General features: G+C 34.3%; 1 protein-coding gene across 3 annotated transcripts in view; it reads left to right on the top strand.

The window, feature by feature from the left end:
• The window catches only part of Diaph2 (diaphanous related formin 2), a 707,007-nt gene that overhangs the window by 403,688 nt on the left and 283,296 nt on the right, over positions 1-20,023 (top strand). For 2 of the 3 annotated variants that reach the window (XM_021152793.3, XM_021152792.3), the window contains one exon: positions 15,305-15,429. In XM_021152793.3, coding sequence (XP_021008452.1) covers positions 15,305-15,429 — 125 coding nt within the window. Of the gene's footprint in view, positions 1-15,304; positions 18,777-20,023 lie in introns of those variants that run through there. The other variant, XM_085838035.1, reaches the window with a different exon arrangement.

Here is a 20,023-nt window from a genome sequence, read left to right as displayed (position 1 = left end):
ATCATGATTTGCATATTTAACAAAGTAATTTATGTTGTAGTTTATAATCCACACCACACAGAGAAAGAAGGATTATAGTACAGACATACCTTGATTCATGTATGTAAAGGAGTACAGCTTAACACTTCATTCTCCAGAGACAGCAAGGTTGCTATATAGTGTTGATAAAAACTACTTTCATTTTTTTGTTCACCATGGAGATAATGGTTGATTTTTATATTTAGGCAACATGTATGTTTAGTTAACTTAGCAGTTCAATAGTAATCTGTAGTACTTACATGTCTTCTATCTTAAAAATATCTTCATTTGTGTTCAAGTAGTTAATCATATTCATTAGTTTCTAATTACAGTCAGTAGTCTATGGGACTTCAGATATAGTAGAAGGCTTTAATTTTACATCATCAAATCAAGATGTGATATGGTGACATCATTGTTCTACGAGTTATTTTTCCTTCATGTTATTATGATTATGGACTAAAAATATGGGGACCAGTTTTAAGAATCTAACAGTTAACAAAAAGAATCTAACAGATAATTGTAAGCTTCAGAAAAGTGCGACTCCCAATAAAATAACAAAGACAGATGCCAATTAAACTATCATGATGGAACAAATTGAATTATATTATCAGCAGACCCTAATAAAAACATTGTTTGTGTGTGTGTGTGATTTCTTAAAAGATGGACAACAAAGACTGTTGGAGAAATAATGATCTGTGCTTCTTGTTAGATTGTTAGAACTAATTAATAATATGTTTTAAAAATATAAATAGCAAAGCCTAGCTATCCAGTTTTCAGTGATGAGAGCAGGAAGAATACCACAATAGAAAAAAGATAATTAAATTAGATGCCAAATTCTGAAAGAAAGTGGTCTTCTAAACTTCCATGTTCTATTTATGAATCTGTCCGTCAATGTGTAGTTGGACATAAGAATGGAGGATTTCTTTAAGAGGTTGTTGTTTAAATATAGAGATGTTCATCTTCTATATTATAACAAAATCCTTTATCAAAGAAAAATGCATTAAGAAAGAGAGCTTTTAGGAAAAAAAGAGCAAAGGGTCCTGGGGAATGCTTCCATCTAAATGGCAAGAGGCAACATAAAAGACAGGAAATGAAACTGAAAAACCCAAACACTATTTAGAATGAAGGGAATCTGCATTTGGAGTCAAGCTAATATTATACTGAGCTAAATATGTATTCATTGTATAAAGTAGTCATTTTGTTTATGTAAAAGAAATAAAATTTTCACAAATATTAAAATGAAGGGACCCAGATCACTTTGTTATATAATATTCTCTAAAATCAAACATAATTCCTTATTCTAGGTGGATGATCTTATATTAAACATCACTGTCTTTTTCTGTACAATACAGAGATTCTTGTGGAGCTTATTGGGAAAATAGGTTTTATACTTTTAAAATATCAATATTAAATATACTTTTCAACTTTTTTTCTTCCCTTCAGGTTCTCTCCCCTTTCCTCCCTACTCTCCTCAAATTGGTTGCCTCTTCTTCCCCATTTAGTATTGTTACATATATAGATATACATACAATCTGCTGAGTCTATTTATGTTGTTCCTGGGTATGGCTTCAGGGCTGACTACATTTTTTTGAAGTTCCTATTTAGGGGACTCATCCCATGGAAATGAAAACTCTCCCACTCTCAGCAGTCATCAACTCCCTATAATTTCTCGTCCAATGATATTTCCCCCTTCTACATTACAATTTGCATTGCCTCTCTCTTTTTTATCCAGCCATTTTTGAGAAGGTTTTATAGCAGCATTTTTGATATTCTGATTCCTAAACTCTTCACACTGCTTCTTTGTTGTTTCTTGAGCTAAACATAGAAGAGGTGAGATGTAGATGAGCCCATTGCTACTGGGCTCCTCTTGGTATAGTTGATCTCTGTATTGTGTCCAGTTGTAGAATACTTTTGTTTGTTTTCCATTGGCTCTAATGGGGAAATTTGTTTGAATGCATACAGTTATCTGTGCATACTAAAATAAGATATAAAACATAGTTATGAATTATGCTAGCCTCAGGATATGGCTATAGTAGATTCTCTTCTAAAATCCATAACCTCAGTAGTGGCATTTGGCTAGGTTTCTAGAACTAGGCATTATTTCCCTCCTGTTGAGGAGTCCTGAAATCCAATTATATAGCTGTTGCTTACTACTGGCATGTGAGTGCCACTTACTGCACCTTTATGGATATCTTGCCATGTGATCATTGTTGTAGTTCATAGGTCTCACAGCTGGGTAGGAGTATTAAGTGTTTTGTCTCTGTTGGTAGCTTGCATAGTATTTAATTTGAAAGGGATTTTTATATACCATTTCTTGGTTTTCTAAATATGAAGTCCTTCCATAAAAACTTAAGGTGTAGCCCTGTTCAGATATCAGTTTGGTTACTAGGGCAACCTTAATAGTATTATCAACTAAACTTGTTTTTATATCACAAACACCCTTTACAAAGAGTCTCAGATAATTTTTACCTTGATATCCCTAAACACACACACACACACACACACACACACAAACATGCAGGCACTCACTGACATACAAGGTCAGCAAGGCAGGCAGTATTAATCCTGATTTCTAAATGAAAAACATATAGGACAGGAGACTATGCATTTTTCCCAAAATCATATGGAAAATAAATGGGACTTAGGCCTTCTGAGTACTAGACAAGTTCTCTGGTTTTGTTACTTTGCAATTGTACATTTGTTATTCAGTTACCTAGGACTCCTATGAAAAGCTTTAGGATTTCTTCAAAGCTTATCAAATTATCAAGGGATATGATGAATTTGCTATTTGTTATATATAATTAAAATTTGACTATTTGGGATTGCATACATTGGGCTATGAATCTAAAGTTAGTGATAGCTGTTTTGGATTTATTTTGAGTCTTATTAATTCTTCCTGCCTTTTATTGAATGAATTGTCTTTTAAAGGGTCCTCACTGATACTTCCTGAGTTTCAAAGAGTTAATTGACTTACAAAATATGTTGAGGTTACATCCAGGAAATTATTCACTTATCTCTTAACATCTAGAATATTGTTTTTTTTTAATTGTTATGAATTCATTTCTGTATACTGTGGGTATTTATGTCAAGTAACAAAATATGTCAAGTAAACATTATGTATTATTACTAATAATTTGGTGCAGTTATTATCATTTTGAAAACATTCCCAAATATTTCTTTATTTTCTACTTTGAAAATATGAGCAATAAAATTGTTGAAAAGGTTTGAGTGCATGCCATTGGAAAAACCAAAACATATTTTTATTGATCTGCATCTCCTCAGAAAATATCATTGTTAAAATATGTTTGTCATCTTTTCCTAATCATATCCCCTTCCACAGACTTTTTTCCCACTTCTAAACCATTAATCAAACAAGGAATGATACTAAAATGTCAACTGTGAAAAATTTAAGAAAAGAGAGAATCAATATGAAACAAAATATTAAATATTCCATTTCCTGATTACTAAAAAATGTTGATGAACTCAAAATTGATAAAGCTACTATTTTTCATAGTGGGGCCTCAGCTCCATCACCATGTTTTTTTTTTTTCTCTCCATTTCTGATTCCACAAAACATGGGACCATTAGACTTTTCTGTTAAATGACATATGGCTGCCATCAAAAGTCCTATCTTTAGAGGATCCATTTTATACACTTGCTTCCTCCCCTTCTGTGACTTTTGAAGCTATTTGCCTGCTGTCCTTGACTTACTGCCTTTACTTATATTCTCCCCTTTTTTCTCTGTGTTCCCTTCTAGTTGCACTGGGCATACAACATACAGATTTCAATCATAATATCCAGCATCAGTCCCGTACTTTTCCTTAGGCCATCTTATTTTTCCTTCCTCTTTCTTATTGCTCTTTTCAAATCCCAACTTCTAAGTGGGAGACTGAAGTCACACTGCCAACCTAATGCGATGAAATTTTTAACCCTACACTGCCATGAAGTTAGAATGTCTTACCGTTTTTACCCCTCTGTTCTCTGTGCTCTCAAAACACAGGAGTTCATTTTCTATATTCATAGATAAGAATAGTCTTCCTTTTTCTTTGTGAATGAGAAAATATCACTTTTATTTACTGTCCTATATTCTCAAATAATATATTATTCCTCTCCTTTAATAATTATTTTCTCATTCGGTATTTAGTAGCACTGAAGTCTGACCATGACTCTAACTTTTTTCAAACAACTTGCAACAACATAAACCCCATGAAGTCAGAGGGAGTAGTGTATTCCCCTCTCACATGTTTGTCCTTCCTGTTTCCAAAGGACAATACTGTACCATTGTTAGCTTCAAAATTGATGTGTTTTATATATGTGCATTAGAAGAATGTCAGCTACTTGGTTTGGCTATACTTACCGTGTTTAGAAGTACTATTACCCTACAACCTGTTGTTACTAAGAAAATGTAGAGCAAATTGGTTAGAACCATAGGCTAGATTATATAACTTTGGATATTGGTTCTGCCACTTATGTGTTATATGACCTTGAGGACATTTTTAATGTCTAGGTTTCTGATATTAAGTTAGTAACAAGATATTTTGTATAGCGAGCTATTGAAGATAAGTTTTGTGTGGGAAATATAATTATTAACATTGAGACCTATAGCTTTGTAATATCTTGAACTACATTAGCTTCCTTTTTAAAGCCTATTGTAACTGTACAGAAATCAGTTATAAAGAATATGTTCAGGTCAGTTCTTAAATCTTTAACAACTCTAGGAGTAAGCCATATAGTGACATAACAGAGAGGTTAATTGGTATGAAAAATTTGATTTCTCTGTCTTATTTTGAACAATGATAATTTGTTAATTGAGAGGAAATTTGTTTTACTATCTTGTAGCTGATTTTTCTGCTTTTATTGCCTGGAATTATAGGATCTAGCTATGAATTTCTGCATACTTTATATTGTTTATGTTTATATTTTATTTAATTTGAGGGTTTTAGAAGAAAAAAGTTCCCCAGCATGCTTTGCTCTTGTCTATATTTTTGCTGTATAAAAACGTGTTTTTTTCCTCCATGCTTATATAGGAATATAGTCTTGTTCATTTCTGTGAAAGACACATAACCTTCTCTAGATTGTGGAATTGATTATATACATTATACCTGTCAAGGGATAGAAACTGTCTCTACAAAGATATCTTATAGCATTGCGCTTATAGAAGTATCTAAAAGACAGAAGTCTGCTTCCATGCTCTTCTTTATTCTATAAAAATCCATATTTGATTTCTCCTTTTTCATATCCTTATAGAAAATCTGGACTGGGAATTTGCTGGTATCTCAAGATAGCATTTTTTAAAAATCTAGAACATGAATCAGCAAGGTTTTTCTACAAAGAGCTTAATATTAAATATTTTAGATTGTGTGCACCAGATAGATCTCCTGTTACAAGGACTTCACTCTGCCTCTGTAACGCAAAAGCAACCACTGACCATACATAAATGAATGGGGCTGGCTGGATTCCAACAAAACTTTTTTTTTTTACTCGACCACTTATGCATGTCCCCTTCAGTCTTTGTTTCTATTTAAATAATTTATTAATGTAAGATAATTCACAGTAAAGATCATAGTCTACAAACATTTGCGTTGATATTTTTCTCTTCATCTAAAATCAAAAGTTCTATTTTACTAATTCATTTCATAAGTTTCACACTAAAGTCTGTATTCTTTCATAATATTGTACTAAGCTTTTATCAGTCATTCTCTTATTTCTGGTACTTTTGTTTACATCATGTTTATACTACTATAAATAATACCTTGTGAATTTCTTTGGTGAACTTTTTTTTTTTCTTTCTTTTAGAAAGTATTTTTTTTTTTTTTTTAGGCAGTTTGAGGCTAATATACCCTAGTATAGCCAGTGAGAATGACGGTGAGGCCAAAGGAAGTTGAAACTTTTATTGGCTTAATACCTTTGCTCCCTTCCCTTGCATCACTGTTAATGGGACAATTTTATAATTTAGGAATAGAAAACAGTTTGGGCTTTGAAGTGTATCCTCCTCTTCATAAGCTAAATTCTGACAGGTATTTTTATAGTTTTCAGACCTTGTAGGTTTTTTCTTTTTTTAATTTAATGAACTCCTGTCACCTCCAAATGCAATTACCTTTCTGCTTGTTATTGGCAACATTTGTTTCAAGAGAAGTGTTGTAGCAAGACTTCTCAGCAAGGCAAAACATCTTAATAGAAATATCCATGGTGTCAGTACAAGAGTAGAGGAACTCAGGGAAAGGGGCACAGAAAAAAAGGAATAAATTACAAACATAGCCAAGAGGGAAATGACCTTAACCAACATCTAGAAATGTTTGTACTTGAAATGAGGCAGGGGTGCAGAAATTATAACCTAGATTTATAGAACCAGAAAGTATCTACAGACTAAATTATATCATAGCAATATACTGAAACAATGTAACTGTTATGAAGTCAGATCAATATGCAAATGCCTGTGGGTGTCCAGTGCCCAGGCAGAACTGCTTCAGCAGGCAGCTGTTTATTTGAAATCTCAGCTACAATAGTCCTTGTATTTAAAGCTAAGTAGACCACAGTTAATGCTTGATCACTTCCTCCAAAGTTCTGTCTGTTGCTGGTGCTAGAAACCTGGGAATCATTCTTACTAATTCTTTCATTACCCCTCACATTTCATCTATCTAAAATGCAAACTATCTCTAGTATCTTTAATCATCTCCTGGAAGCCTTTCCTATCTTTCTGACCATACTTAGGGTAATACCCCCCCAAAAAAAATGAAAAATAAAAACAGAACAAAACAAATGAAAATCTTATTACAGAGCCTCACTTATCTTTCTAACCTCATTGTTGTTTGTTTTTGAAACCACTCTTTGTGATGAGGTAAAAATATCTATTTCCACTAGATTTATGGAATGATGGTAATAAGATAAATAATCAAGCTTTGTTTTACGTAGGGATCAGTTTCAGTAGTGATAAACTCCAAGAACTATCAAAATCATATTCCTTTTACTTCCCTTAGTTTGCATTGCCTTATTACTGGGCACCTAGCAATCCTGTTAGTCTCTATAGTTAGTTAATGAAGGTTGACAATTTAGCCATAGAGTTAATAAACCCCTGCAAGCATCTTCTGTCTGACCTGTAACCCTATTATCCAGCAGAACAAATGCTAATCCAGGCAGCAGAAATGTGGAATAGACTGAAATGGCTCCAGCATTCTGACCCCAGCATAATGTCACTGATGCCATGACAACCCTTGTTCAATTTAAGTGAAATTGATAGCTTTGTACTTGTACTTACCTGGAGACTTCATACATTAAACATGTTTTCCCCCCAAAATTGGGTCAAGTACAAGTATATCCACACTATATCATATAATCCTACTAATTTCCCTAATGAGTTCAAGACTACAGTTCCTGAAAAATTTGACCATGATCACAAACAGTAGACTAAGGAATATGATCTTCTTTTATGTAGCATTTTAGCTTTCTAAAAACACTTTATATATATTTAGTTCTTGCTGAAAAACATTGAAATAGTTTACTAATCCATCTGCTTCTTTCACACCTTACTAAGCAAATAATATACTGGAAGAAAGCTGTTTTTAAATGACTACTCTCATGAAGTCATTGTGAACGCACACTTAAAGAGTAAGAAGTTAAGACAGGCTTCATAGCAATAGCTATGATCTCAGCCCTGGAGACAGGCAATTATTGGAGGATGTGGGCTTTTGGCCTAGCCAGGATTACACAGTCAAACTCAATCTCAAACAAATAATCAAATAACCCAAACCAAGGCAGATAGTTTGGGAGTGTCTTGATGAGAAACAGTACGATTTTATCACCCTAGATTATTACAGTTTTACCACTATTAAGTATAAGACTTTTTCCCATGTGCTTTTTATCTCTTTGATTTTGCTGTAATAATTACTAAATTGTTAGACTGCAGAATGAAGCTCACAAATAGTTTTGTACTGAAAAAGTTAAGATTTTAAAATTTTAAAATTTTGGATTCCTTAAACTTTTTTATTTTTCTTCTAGGCTTAGTCAACATGCCTTCATTTTATATGAGTTTTTTTTTATTTTATAACTTTACTAATCATTTTAAAGCCTCTATTGTCATATTTAATAGTGTCTTTTGACAGTGTTTGTTTTTGTTGCTAGTTTTCTGATTCTGAGTTAAAGTAAGAGTACATTGCATACATTTTACAAGTGAAGGTATTAGTATAAGACATCATGAAGGACAAACCCTGTCTCAAAAATAGTAAAAATAAACTTAAAAATAAGAATAGCACTTCCATTACTTAACTCTCCACAGGAGAGTTCAAAATAGCCCAATACCCCCTCAATAAATGCTCTACATGACCTATTAAAAGTTGATATGTGAGTGATCAGAATCTTTTTTTTTTTTTAAGGAAAATGTTTTGATTTTGTTTGGTTGGTTTTTTTGTTTGTTTGGTTGGCTTTTTGTTTGTTTTTGGTTTGTCTTTTGGTTTTCATCTCCTTCCATTTATTTTATTTCTTTGAAACAGGGTTTAGATACATAACACAAGCTGGATAAGCTGGGCTCCTCCTTCTGAGTGCTGGTATTTTAATAGAAACATTCTTTGTAAAAAATTTTGCTCTTCTGATAATAAGAGCAAAAATTCCAAAGAGTTTCTATCCAGCATTGTTTTAGAGAAGATTCAACTTGCTATGTACTTCCCAGTCTTAGCCTTGAGCTAATACTGTCAGCAAAAGCAGGAGATTTCGGTTTGTTTTCACCTTTGATTCAAAAATTCACACATAGTATTTGCTGTAGGCAGAATAATAGTTGCAGGGGAGTCAGCAGGTGGGGGAAGTGAAGTTCTTCATGGGCAGCTGTCCACTGCTGTAGATTTGTAGTCAGGATATAGGATTTTTTTTTTTTTGCCTAAAAATCATTATTTAAAAAGTTTCTTCCTTATTCCCCTTCCTCCTCAATCTAGCTATTTAGTTACCTTCCCCTAGTTATTGGTAAATTTTCTTTCTATTCTCTATTCAAAGTTTAGATTCTTTATTTAAACATATTGTGTTCAGATTTTGGTTTTCAGGACTAGAGACTCAACACGTCAATGTACCCAGATACTGAAATGTACTTACGGAATTGTTAAGAGTTAAACAATGTGGTAGTGGTTGTGTTTCCTTACTATAGTTCTTTCACACTCTGATTCAGTTCAGACCACATTATGAGCTCCATTTAGAAAACTACCTTCCACTCACGGGGACATGTGATAGGGGTATGTGAAGGGGTCAAGGGAGCACATATTTTTAAATTATTGTTACAAAGAATGCTACTTAAACTGGAATAGTGGCACACATGTATGATCCCAGCCTGTGAAAGATTCATGGTGAATTTCACGCCAGTGTTGTCTGTATATCAGTACCCCCCCCATCCCATAATAGAAAAAAGAATGCTAAGGAATCGTAGCTAAGTTGCATGTTCTCTTAAAGTTTTAAACAATAATTTTCTTCTATGTGCCACTTTTGTATTTCATTTTGGAGTGATATGGATTAGGAATTCCATATCTAGGTCCTATTTCCCATTTATGTTTTTTAAAGTCCAAATAATCCCTTGGTGATGAGATTTTGCCATTGTCATTGTATAAACATATTGGCTTCATTTCCATGTGTAGCGTTCATATAAAATGAATCTGTTAGCTTATACATGCATTTGAGAAAGCATACAACAATGCCCATTATTCAAGGTGCTTTTAATATCTCACACATGCTTTCTGGATGAGTCATTTTAATGGTGTGTGGTTCAGCTGATAGTAATTCAGCTGAATGTATTCACTTATGGAAAATTGGCAAAGGCTTGTAGTCACTTTTGAGCCTGTTCACTCATAGTCTTACATGAAGAAATTTTTACTTGCCCTTTTTTTGAGCTCAGATGTAAGAAGAGCCCTGTTACTTTGTCACTGTTTAAAACTGATTAAAAATTTAATACAGAAGGAAAAAAGAAAAACCAAGTTCGTTGGAAAAGCTTTTTGATTTTATAAATAATTACATTGTAAATATAATCTAGAGAATGTCATCTAAGTACTATGATTTTATTTCTTTAAATTTGTATTAGTTCTCCTTTATACTATGTAATTGAAGAGTCTTTCCATCCATTTTGTCACTTAAAATATTTATCTTATATTTTGCTTGTCTTAAAGTCATAAATTTAAAATAATTTGACTAAAGATCGGGCTACTATCATATATTTGCCAGAAGCCAAGAAATGCATGCATATATTTTTCAACTCCAGCAAGTAGATAAATAAAATTTGAAAGGAAAGTTTCTCCTACATATAACTCAAGAGAGTATACTATGCTTAAAAGGTTATTTATGGAGTACATGAAAGAAAGCTATAAGAAAGAACATGGTAGCTATAATTTAATTTTTAGTGTTACAATTCAGATTCAGTAATTCAATAGCAGATGTAAAAATTGAAATGAGAAAAAAAATGAATTGCCGAATTGCCACCAGACTGACTAATCAGTCATTAAAAATGTCCGTAGTGGGGATTTACTTGGATAGAAAATGTTTGCACTGTCATAAAAGACTCCGTAATTTATATTAGTGAACTAATACAATGACAGGCACAAAAATACACCCTCAGCCCGAGGCTATTCCAAAGACAAGCATTTGTAATCCAATGTAGTACATAACTAGTTTTGGAGCATCTGGTACTGCCACTACCAGGAAAAGTACCCCACTTCTCTCTCTAGTAGGGTAGGAGCTGCATAAATGTTCATTATAAAACTTGACTATTAAGTTTGGGTTTTTTTTTGTAATATTTTTCGTTTTTCACTCTGTGTGTGTGTGTGTGAGTGTGTGTGTGTGTGTGTGTGTGTTTTGTAACCATGCCATGTTACACATGTAGAAGCCAGAGGATTAGTTTTGGGAGTAGGTTTCCTATTTACATCTTGTTCTAGGCAGTCTCCCTCTTTTCTGTTGTTTTGAACCCTTCCTACTTCTCTTGCTTGTAAACTGGCTTATTCTCCTGTCCTGCCATGGGCATTGCTAGGATTACTATTTGGGATTCCTGCTTTCTCATGTAGATTTTTCTGTGGTATCCAGGAATTGAAGTCAATTTGTCAGGCTTTTTACCCATTCACCCAATTCATTGACTCCAGCTCTTATAATTCTTAGATTAAAACAGTGTTTTTAACAAGTAATTTACCTGATAAATCCATTATCATTCTTAACATTTTTGGATTTGTTCAGTATCTTCATAAAATTCTACAAAGCCAGAATAACTTTTAAATGTTTCTAGGGACTCTTACATTGTTTAGTTTCCAAAAACATTTGTTAAATTTGAACTTCCTTGTATTTACAGTAATTATCATTACTTTCCAGACTTAAAAGTCAATGTACCCTGTAAAAATGATGTACAGAGAACACAAATTAGGTTTAGTACTTTTCATCAAAAGGAATTCTATTTTTTCTAATATTAAATTATATCAGAGCACAGTAGGGATGACCAGTAAGGGAGGGTCTCCTTATTTTCTTAGATTATGATTACCCTATTTAATTTTTAACTAGCATATGTATGTCCAGCAGAATTGTAACACTGGGAGATAGACGATAGAGGGAAGAATAATGACATACACAAAGAATTTACTTCCATAAAAACTCTAATTGAAGAAACAGGTTATAGCTTGAACTGATACTTTTCTTGCAAAATGAAGAGTGATTACTGCTTTGACAAGGCAGATTTATGACTAACAGGTAAGAATGTATATAAGCTATATAAGTCAAAAAGGAAAATAGTGGTGTAAATTGCCAAAAAAAAAGTTAATAACTGAGGCACTTTTGATTATAAGGAATTTTGTGCTCTGGATCTAGTATATGATACTCTATATTGGCTAGGTACTCTTTTCGTAATAGATATACATGCACGCACAAACACATGCAAGCACACAACTAGGATCTCAGACCAAAGCAGTCTGTTAACATCTCAGAAAATATGTGTTGAAAGAAGCCAGGAGGGAGGTGAAATGTGTATTCGCTCCCAACAACTCTTATAAGATACTTTTGATTTTTTATGGAGATAAAAGTCAACTCCATAATTTGTAAGACCCAAGGTACAATGGCAATGTGGGCTGGAATTGAAAATAATTTTATTCTCGAGAATAGTAACGTCAAAATGTTAAACCAATCCTGTGGTCTTTAAATCGTGCCCCTGCCAAGTGATGGTATATGTGTCATGCTCATGAAGTCCTTAATAATGGAGAGATTTTTCTGAGACACTAAGCTGTGAACTACAGCTGCTGTAAAATTATGGGAAGCTCTGTAACTTAAGCCTCCTTTATTTACTTTCTTTTATTCTCTATGCCTGTTTCTCTGGAATTATCTACTCTCATCTCGAACCCAATAAAATTCTAGTAAGTAAACTCTATCATAAGCTCTGTTTTACAGGGACCTCGACTATATAAATGACTTTTTTTTTCAGATTTCCCTTTAATATCACTTCTAAGTCAATGTCAAGATGATTTCCACCAATGTAAAGACAAATATGTAATGCTAGAAAGGTTTGCATGTGCATATAAGGTAGAATTCCCCTGTTATTCTATCTCGCGCATTTTATCCTTTGGTTTAGTTACAGTATAAATAATTCACTAGAAATGTAGTTCAGGGGAACTAATAAAGCTTTCTATTACTATTCTTCTTTTTCCCATTTCCTTGCTTTCTCACTGTGTAAAGTATATCCCGCTATCCTCCATCTTTCTAGGCAGGTTTCAATTCTGCACTTCCTTTTATATGACATAATAGTTGGTATAAACTGTGGATCATTATTCTATCTAACCTATGCTGCAATGTTAGTTGTGGAAATGTACATATACATATGAAGCAATGTTTCTTAAAATGTAAATTTTAATTCATAACCACTAAGCATGTGTCTTACCATTACCTTGCCATTGCCACCCTGCATGGCACACAATGAGTTGAACCTTTAGCTCAACCATTATAAGGGTAATAATCAACACGAGATAGGATAGCGAAGGGAAAACATAGCTAATGTAACTAATACATTGTATGACATGGAAACTTTCAGAAATAAAGAGGCTTAAAGTTTATTTGGACAATTTAAAGTTAATAGAACAGAGAAGGCAACAGATCAAGACTCTCCAAGAATCTGCTATGCTGCTATTGTAGCAATCCTTCTTCCCAAGTAAAAGTTTTCAAGAAAAAAGAGAGGGACCTTCCTAGGTAATAGGACTGGTTTGGGGTTGAGGAATCTACTTTCTGTGAGCTAGCTACATTGGAAGAGGGAAAGTTAGTAAGTAAGTAAAGGTCTTGCTGGAGCTATCAGGACAGGAGATCAAAGAGTGGTTGTTTCTGGGGGATTTCAATCTCCTAAGGTCAAAGTACTCAGCATGCCAACTGTATTCGTTCGTAAAATTGATCAGGACAAGTCTAGAAATATTGGTTCATTCACAGATCAGTAAGAAAATATAGGTTAATAAAATATTGCATTCAAATTTTTAGATGGGGAGCTTTCTTTTTTTTTAAATTGGGTATTTATTTCATTTACATTTCCAGTGCTATCCCAAAAGTCCCCCACACGCTCCCCCACCCAACCACTTGATGGGGAGCTTTCTTAAAAAGACTAAGAGCCTAAACCTCAGTGTTGACTTTTCATTGATTTGGTGAAGGATGTAGAATGGTAAAGATCTGTGGGCAGAAGAAAGAAAATGGTGGTTCTCAGTGTAGTGCAGTGGAAGTAAAGACCTATATTTTCCCTGTTTTTTTTTTTTTCTTTTCAGAGATTAGCATGCCCTTTTGTTCTGCTTTCAAGGAGAGGCACCTGTCCCTACCTTACTCTACTATGTCTTCAACCTCCCTCCCCTCTTGTTCTTGGAACCCAAGTGACTAAACATCTAGTCAACTTCACACCTTTTGTTTTTCCAGTAATCGGAATGGGAAAGGAGAAACCTTCTGGATTTGGGGGAAGACTACAGAGAAAGAACCTAAATGTCAAAACCTCAATTTTAAAATCAGGGATTTCCTTCACAATAAACTTGTCCTTTGTGAACAGTGATTGTTGTAGCATTAGTAAAGTTTTGGCAAGGCAAAAGTTCTTCAAATTCTCTCAAAGAATATTTTTTAAACTTGTCAGAGCTAAACAAATGGAGTTGTATTGGATAGAGCCATTTATACTAAGTGGTTAGTAGAAAAAAAAATAATCTTCAGTGTTAGTGTTTGATTTTCAGTCTCTTAAACTTCTATGTATATTAGGGTGATTTTTTTCCTCATTGAATGATAAAGGTAATCTTGTCAGAGTGATGAATTTGGATCAGAATAATCTGGCTGAAATTTGCCAGAGGGATGATTTAGTCAGTCTGTTAATTTTTTTTATTGTGATGCTGATATGTCTCTGAAAGAGAAAAAAAATGTACTGGAATTAAAAAAAAATGTATTTTTCTAATTGTGTTCCATAGTCTTTAATGAAAACAGTATTTCCTAGTGTTGGCTTTAAAAAAAGTGTCACAGGCTATTTATCAACTTGTAACCCTTCCCTTGTTTCCTCAACTAGAATTTCATCAGATTCTGTTAATACTGATAGAAGTGTCTTTGTTCATAATTCAGTCATTTTTTAATTGTCTTCCTAAAATGAAGGCATCATGAAAGATCCAGAAAGTGTATATGTATTAAGGAGCAGTTTGAATACATTTCAAATTATTTGCTGTCAATAAAAGTAGAGGAAAAGTGCAGAGAATATTAAGGATATTTAAATCAACTAATGAAAGTGTTTGAGGGGATGCTGAATCTCTGTGGATATGCCTGTGTATTCACCTTTTGTATCAACAATTGTTTTTCTGTCTCCATTGAGTATGAAATCTTAAAGATGGGAATTCTTCCACAGGTGTTGGTTTATAAAACTCAGAGTTTTTACAAAAAAGCAAATATTTCATTCTTTTATGTAACTTATCCTTAAATCATTTACATAGACAAGGAATGCATTAATAAGATAAGGTCTCTTTGAACCTTACTTTCTCTTTAATCTTCAATTTAGATTTTAAAGAATGAAATATTAGGTGTCCTATCAATAAATTTAAATAGGAATGGGTTCGTCTGAACTAATGGCTGAGTAAAATGATGACATTTCTATATTAAATATGATGATTTGGTATATTACATTACACATTTTCATTTACCTCATAGAGAGTAGAATTTTTATGAGCAGTAACTCAGAAAAGTGTGAAATGACTTCGTGGAGCCATTCTCTTCATTTAGGAAAATCCCTTAGCAGATACTGGTTTTAGTTATTTTGTGGAATACCTAGTAAAAGATTCTAAATTTTCTGTACTTTTTTCTTTAGTTTCAGCTCAAATACTCAAGAGCAACCTTGTAGCGATGGAACAAAGCATTCTTCATTTGGAGAAAAACATCAAGAATTTCCCACAAGCAGAATCTCACCATGATAAGTTTGTGGAAAAGATGATGATATCCTTTATATATTCAAGCATTTGTTTATGTGTTTGCATGTGTCTATCCATCTTTTTACTTTGTGGTTAGTTCTAGACTCCCTATTCTGTAACATTAGATGAATCTGCGTGTATGCTGCTTTTGTTTTTTTTATTAGCAGATTAAATTTTATTTCACCATGTTTTGAATTTGGTAGAAGCAAGAGAACAACTGGATCAAAAAAATTGCCATTTTTCAAGGACAGATTTGATTTTACTTGGAAGACCACAAGATATACAAGGTAAATCTTAGGTGGTTTAATTATATCTGAAAGAACAAAGCAAATAATCTTCTTTAGTAATCAAGTGCTTAAAAGATAGGATCAGTGTGAAAAAATGACCTTTTGAAGGGAGTTATAATTATTTCTTTCTTCTTTGGACATATTCACATGCATTTTCTGAGGGTATACATGCATTTTGGATGACTAATATTAATAGACTGAAAGATAAATGGATAGATACATGAATGGGAAGAGAAATGAATTGATCAGTAGTTGATGGATTTAAATCAGCTGAAATACATGAATAGAGATAACAGTAAATATATCTTGATATATACATATGTATGCGTGTGTATATATGTATATATATGAAAAAGGAAACTGTGAGAAACTATATTTAGTTTGAATTGTTGAATGGTAAAGCTGGTGTCTTGAGATAAACTACATTCAGAGCTGATTTTTTTTTTCTATTCTGTATTTTCAGTAAGAGCCATATCTTCCTCCTCTGGGTTTAAATAAGTATCTCGAACTGCAGATTGATTCACTAGTTTATATCTCTAGAGGGAATAAATACTGCAATTTCTTTATCAGATAATAATTCCTTCAACAACTATATGGAGTAACCGTCTTTCAAGGTTAAACCTATCATCTTTTTCTTCTTGCCCCTGTTTTGTTCCTAGCCATCTTAGATGTTATGATACTGAACCTAAGAGTTACTTAAGGTTGCTACTTGGCATTTACATACAAATTATTTTCCACACTTATTCTTTCGCCTCATTAAATAAGTCTGTGTGGTCCTTTAGTGATACTACATTTGTGAAGAGGAACATTGGATGAACAAGTTTGTCAGCCAGTGAAAACAGCCAATCCTCTCCTAGCCAGGGTTTATAGAACTGGCTTTAGTGAGAAGCTCAATATGAACCTTGCACTTTATTGTGATTAGATTTATTTTTCTTTCAAATATGTCATATTGTCCTTTGGCTGGAAACAAACCTTTTTCATTTTGACTCTTGCCTCATATTCTTAAAATTTAATTTCTGATCCCCTTGTTCTATAGAGTATTTTCTTTTACAGTTGGCTGATGGCCACACAACAGCTTGCAACATTGAGTCTTTGTTGTTCATTTTGAAAAAGAAAAAGAAAAGCTAATTTCAAACCCTCATGAACTTGGCCTGGACTCCCTATTTTATTTCTCTCTTTATGCAGGTAATTAATCATTTTAAAATGAAAATCCAGAGCCTTCTGAATCTATATGTTACAGATGAACAGCTATTCTTCATTTAAAGTGTGACTGTTTGTCCACAAGAGGATTGGAAACTGTATTAAAATGTATAGGATTGTTACTTTGCATTTCATATCAAGGCAAAATATGACAATTTATTACAGAAAGTGGAATATTTAGCATCTTAAAAACATAAATTAATAAATTATACTAGTGAAATTATTGTACAAATTAGTATTGTTCTGGAAATCTTCATGAGTGCTCAGCGAGAATTTCACTCTTCTAGAAAGACATAGCAAGCCCTTCCGGTCATTGCCAGCACCCAATCACCTAGGGTGCAGAGGTCGGCGGACACCCCCACGGTCCCTAGAGGACTCTCCATGAGATCTTAGGATCACTGGTGAGTGGAACACAACTTCTGTTCCAATCCAATCATGCGGGACCTGAGACAACAGAAGGGAAGCAGAAAACCAGACTGACAAGGGGCACAAGTCCCTTCCAATTGTACCAGCACCCGGTCACCTAGGGGTCACCTAGGGCACAGTCAGTGGACACCCCCACGGTCCCGAGAGGACTCTCCACATAATCTTATGTTCACTGGTGAGTGGAACACAACATCTGTTCCTATCCAATAGCACTGGACCTCAGACAGCAAAAGGGAAGCAGAAAACCCTGACTGACCAGGGGCACAAGTCACTTCCAGTCAGCACCAGTACTGGGTCACCTAGGGCACGGAATCAGAGGACACCCCCACAGTCCCTAGAGAACTCTCCACGGGATCTTAGGATCACTGACCAGACAGCTTTATGGCCCTCAAAAGAGACACCACTTCCAGGCACCTTAAAACGCCTAGGATCTTAGGACAACAGGATCCCAGGATAACAAGAGGCCACACCAGTATTTCAGGGTCTCAGAGGAAGCTTGAATGCCAAAAACTTTGACACACCCAGAATCTTAGGTTCATAGGAGCCCACAATCAAAGGGTCACAGAGAAAGCTGGACTCTGAGAAGACCTTAATCAACTGGGATTATAGGAAGGTGTGATGGTTTGTATATCCTTGGACCAGGGAGTGGCACCATCTGAAGGTGTGGCCTTGTTGGAATAGGTGTGACCTGGTTGGAATGGGTGTGTCACTGTGGGTGTGGGTATAAGATCCTCACCCTAGTTGCCTGGAAGTCAGTCTTCCACTAGCAGCCTTTGGATGAAGACATAGAACTCTCAGCTCCTCCTGTGCCATGCCTGCCTGGATACTGCCATGCTCCCACCTTGATGATAATGGACTGAACCTCTGAACCTGTAAGTCAGCCCCAATTAAATGTTGTTTTTTATAAGACTTGCCTTGGTCATGGTGTCTGTTCACAGCAGTAAAACCCTAACTAAGACAGAAGTAAAGGCTCCAATCAGATATATTGAGGGCAGCAAGCACTTAAGATAAACAGATGGCAGGAGGCAAGCATAAGAACAGAAGCAACAGAAACCAAGGTTACTTGGCATCATCAGAACCAAACTCTCCCATCATAGCAAGTCCTGGACACACCATCACACCAGAAAAGCAAGACATGGATCGAAAGTCACTTCTCATGATGATGATGATGATGGAGGACTTTAAGAAGGAAATACAGGAAAACACAGGTAAACGACTAGAAGCCTTTAAAGAGGAAACACAAAAATCCCTTAGAGAGTTACAGGAAAACACTACCAAACAGGTGATGGGATTGAACAAAACCATCCAAGACCTAAAAATAGAAGTCGAAACAATAAAGAAAACCCAAAGAGAGACAACTCTGGAGATAGAAACCCTAGGAAAGAAATCAGGAACCATAGAGATGAAAGAAAGAATCTCAGGTGCAGAAGATTCCATAGAGAACATGGGCACAACAATCAAAGAAAATGCAAAGTGCAAAAAGATCCTAACTCAAAACATCCAGGAAATCCAGGACATAATGAGAAGACCAAACCTATGGATAATAGGAGTAGATGAGAATGAAGATTTTCAACTTAAAGGGCCAGTAAATATCTTCAACAAAATTATAGAAGAAAACTTCCCAAATTCACACAATATCTTTTCATGAACCCAGCACTTCAAAGGATAATAATGGAAAACACCAATACAAGGACAGAAACTATGCCCTAGAAAAAGGAAAAAAGTAATCCTTCAACAAACCTAAAAGAAGACAGCCACAAGAACAGAATCACAACTCTAACAACAAAAATAACAAGAAGCAACAATTACTTTTCCTTAATATCTCTAAATATCAATGGACTCAATTCCCCAATAAAAAGACATAGACTAACAGACTGGCTACACAAATAGGACCCAACATTTTGCTGCTTATAGGAAACCCACCTCAGCGAAATAGACAGACTCTACCTCAGAGTGAAAGGCTGCAAAACAATTTTCCAAGCAAATGGTCTGAAGAAACAAGCTTGAGTAGCCATTCTAATATCTAATAAAATCGACTTCCAACCCAAAGTTATGAATAAAGACAAGGAGGGACACTTCATACTCATCAAAGGTAAAATTCTCCAAGAGGAACTCTCCATTCTGAATATCTATGCTCCAAATGCAATGGCAGACACATTAATTAAAGAAACTTTAGTAAAGCTTAAAGCACACATAGCACCTCACACAATAATAGTGGGAAACTTCAACACCCCACTCTCATCACTAGACAGATTCTGGAAACAGAAACTAAACAGAGACACAGTGAAGCTAACAGAAGCCTGACATTTACATATTCTCTATACTACTGTACATTTAGCAGAGATTATATCATATTTCTTAACATCTATGTACCTATCAAATATTCACCACCAACCCCAATGTATGCACTGAGCATATGTTTGTTAAGTCATTGTCAATTAGTAATGCAAGCCCTGAAGTTCTCCTACTAGGAGAATAAGAAGTAGTAAGCATTGCATACAATTATTTCTCAAAAATTTTCCAGGTAAATATTGTCTGTAATTTAAGTAATATTGAATCACCATTTTAAATTTTGCATTTGAAATATACTGTCAATTTAAGACGTTATATCCATACATTCTAATGTAATTGTTTTGTTTTTAAATCTAGAAAAAAATAGGCCATTAGATGCCACTATGGTGATGCAAACTTGAAATGCAATGGTTT

The sequence above is a fragment of the Mus caroli genome, unplaced genomic scaffold, assembly GCF_978045245.1.
Source record: "Mus caroli unplaced genomic scaffold, Mus_caroli_1 scaffold_5, whole genome shotgun sequence".
Classification (NCBI taxonomy): Eukaryota; Metazoa; Chordata; class Mammalia; order Rodentia; family Muridae; genus Mus; species Mus caroli.
This window is presented reverse-complemented; position numbering and strand designations above follow the sequence as displayed.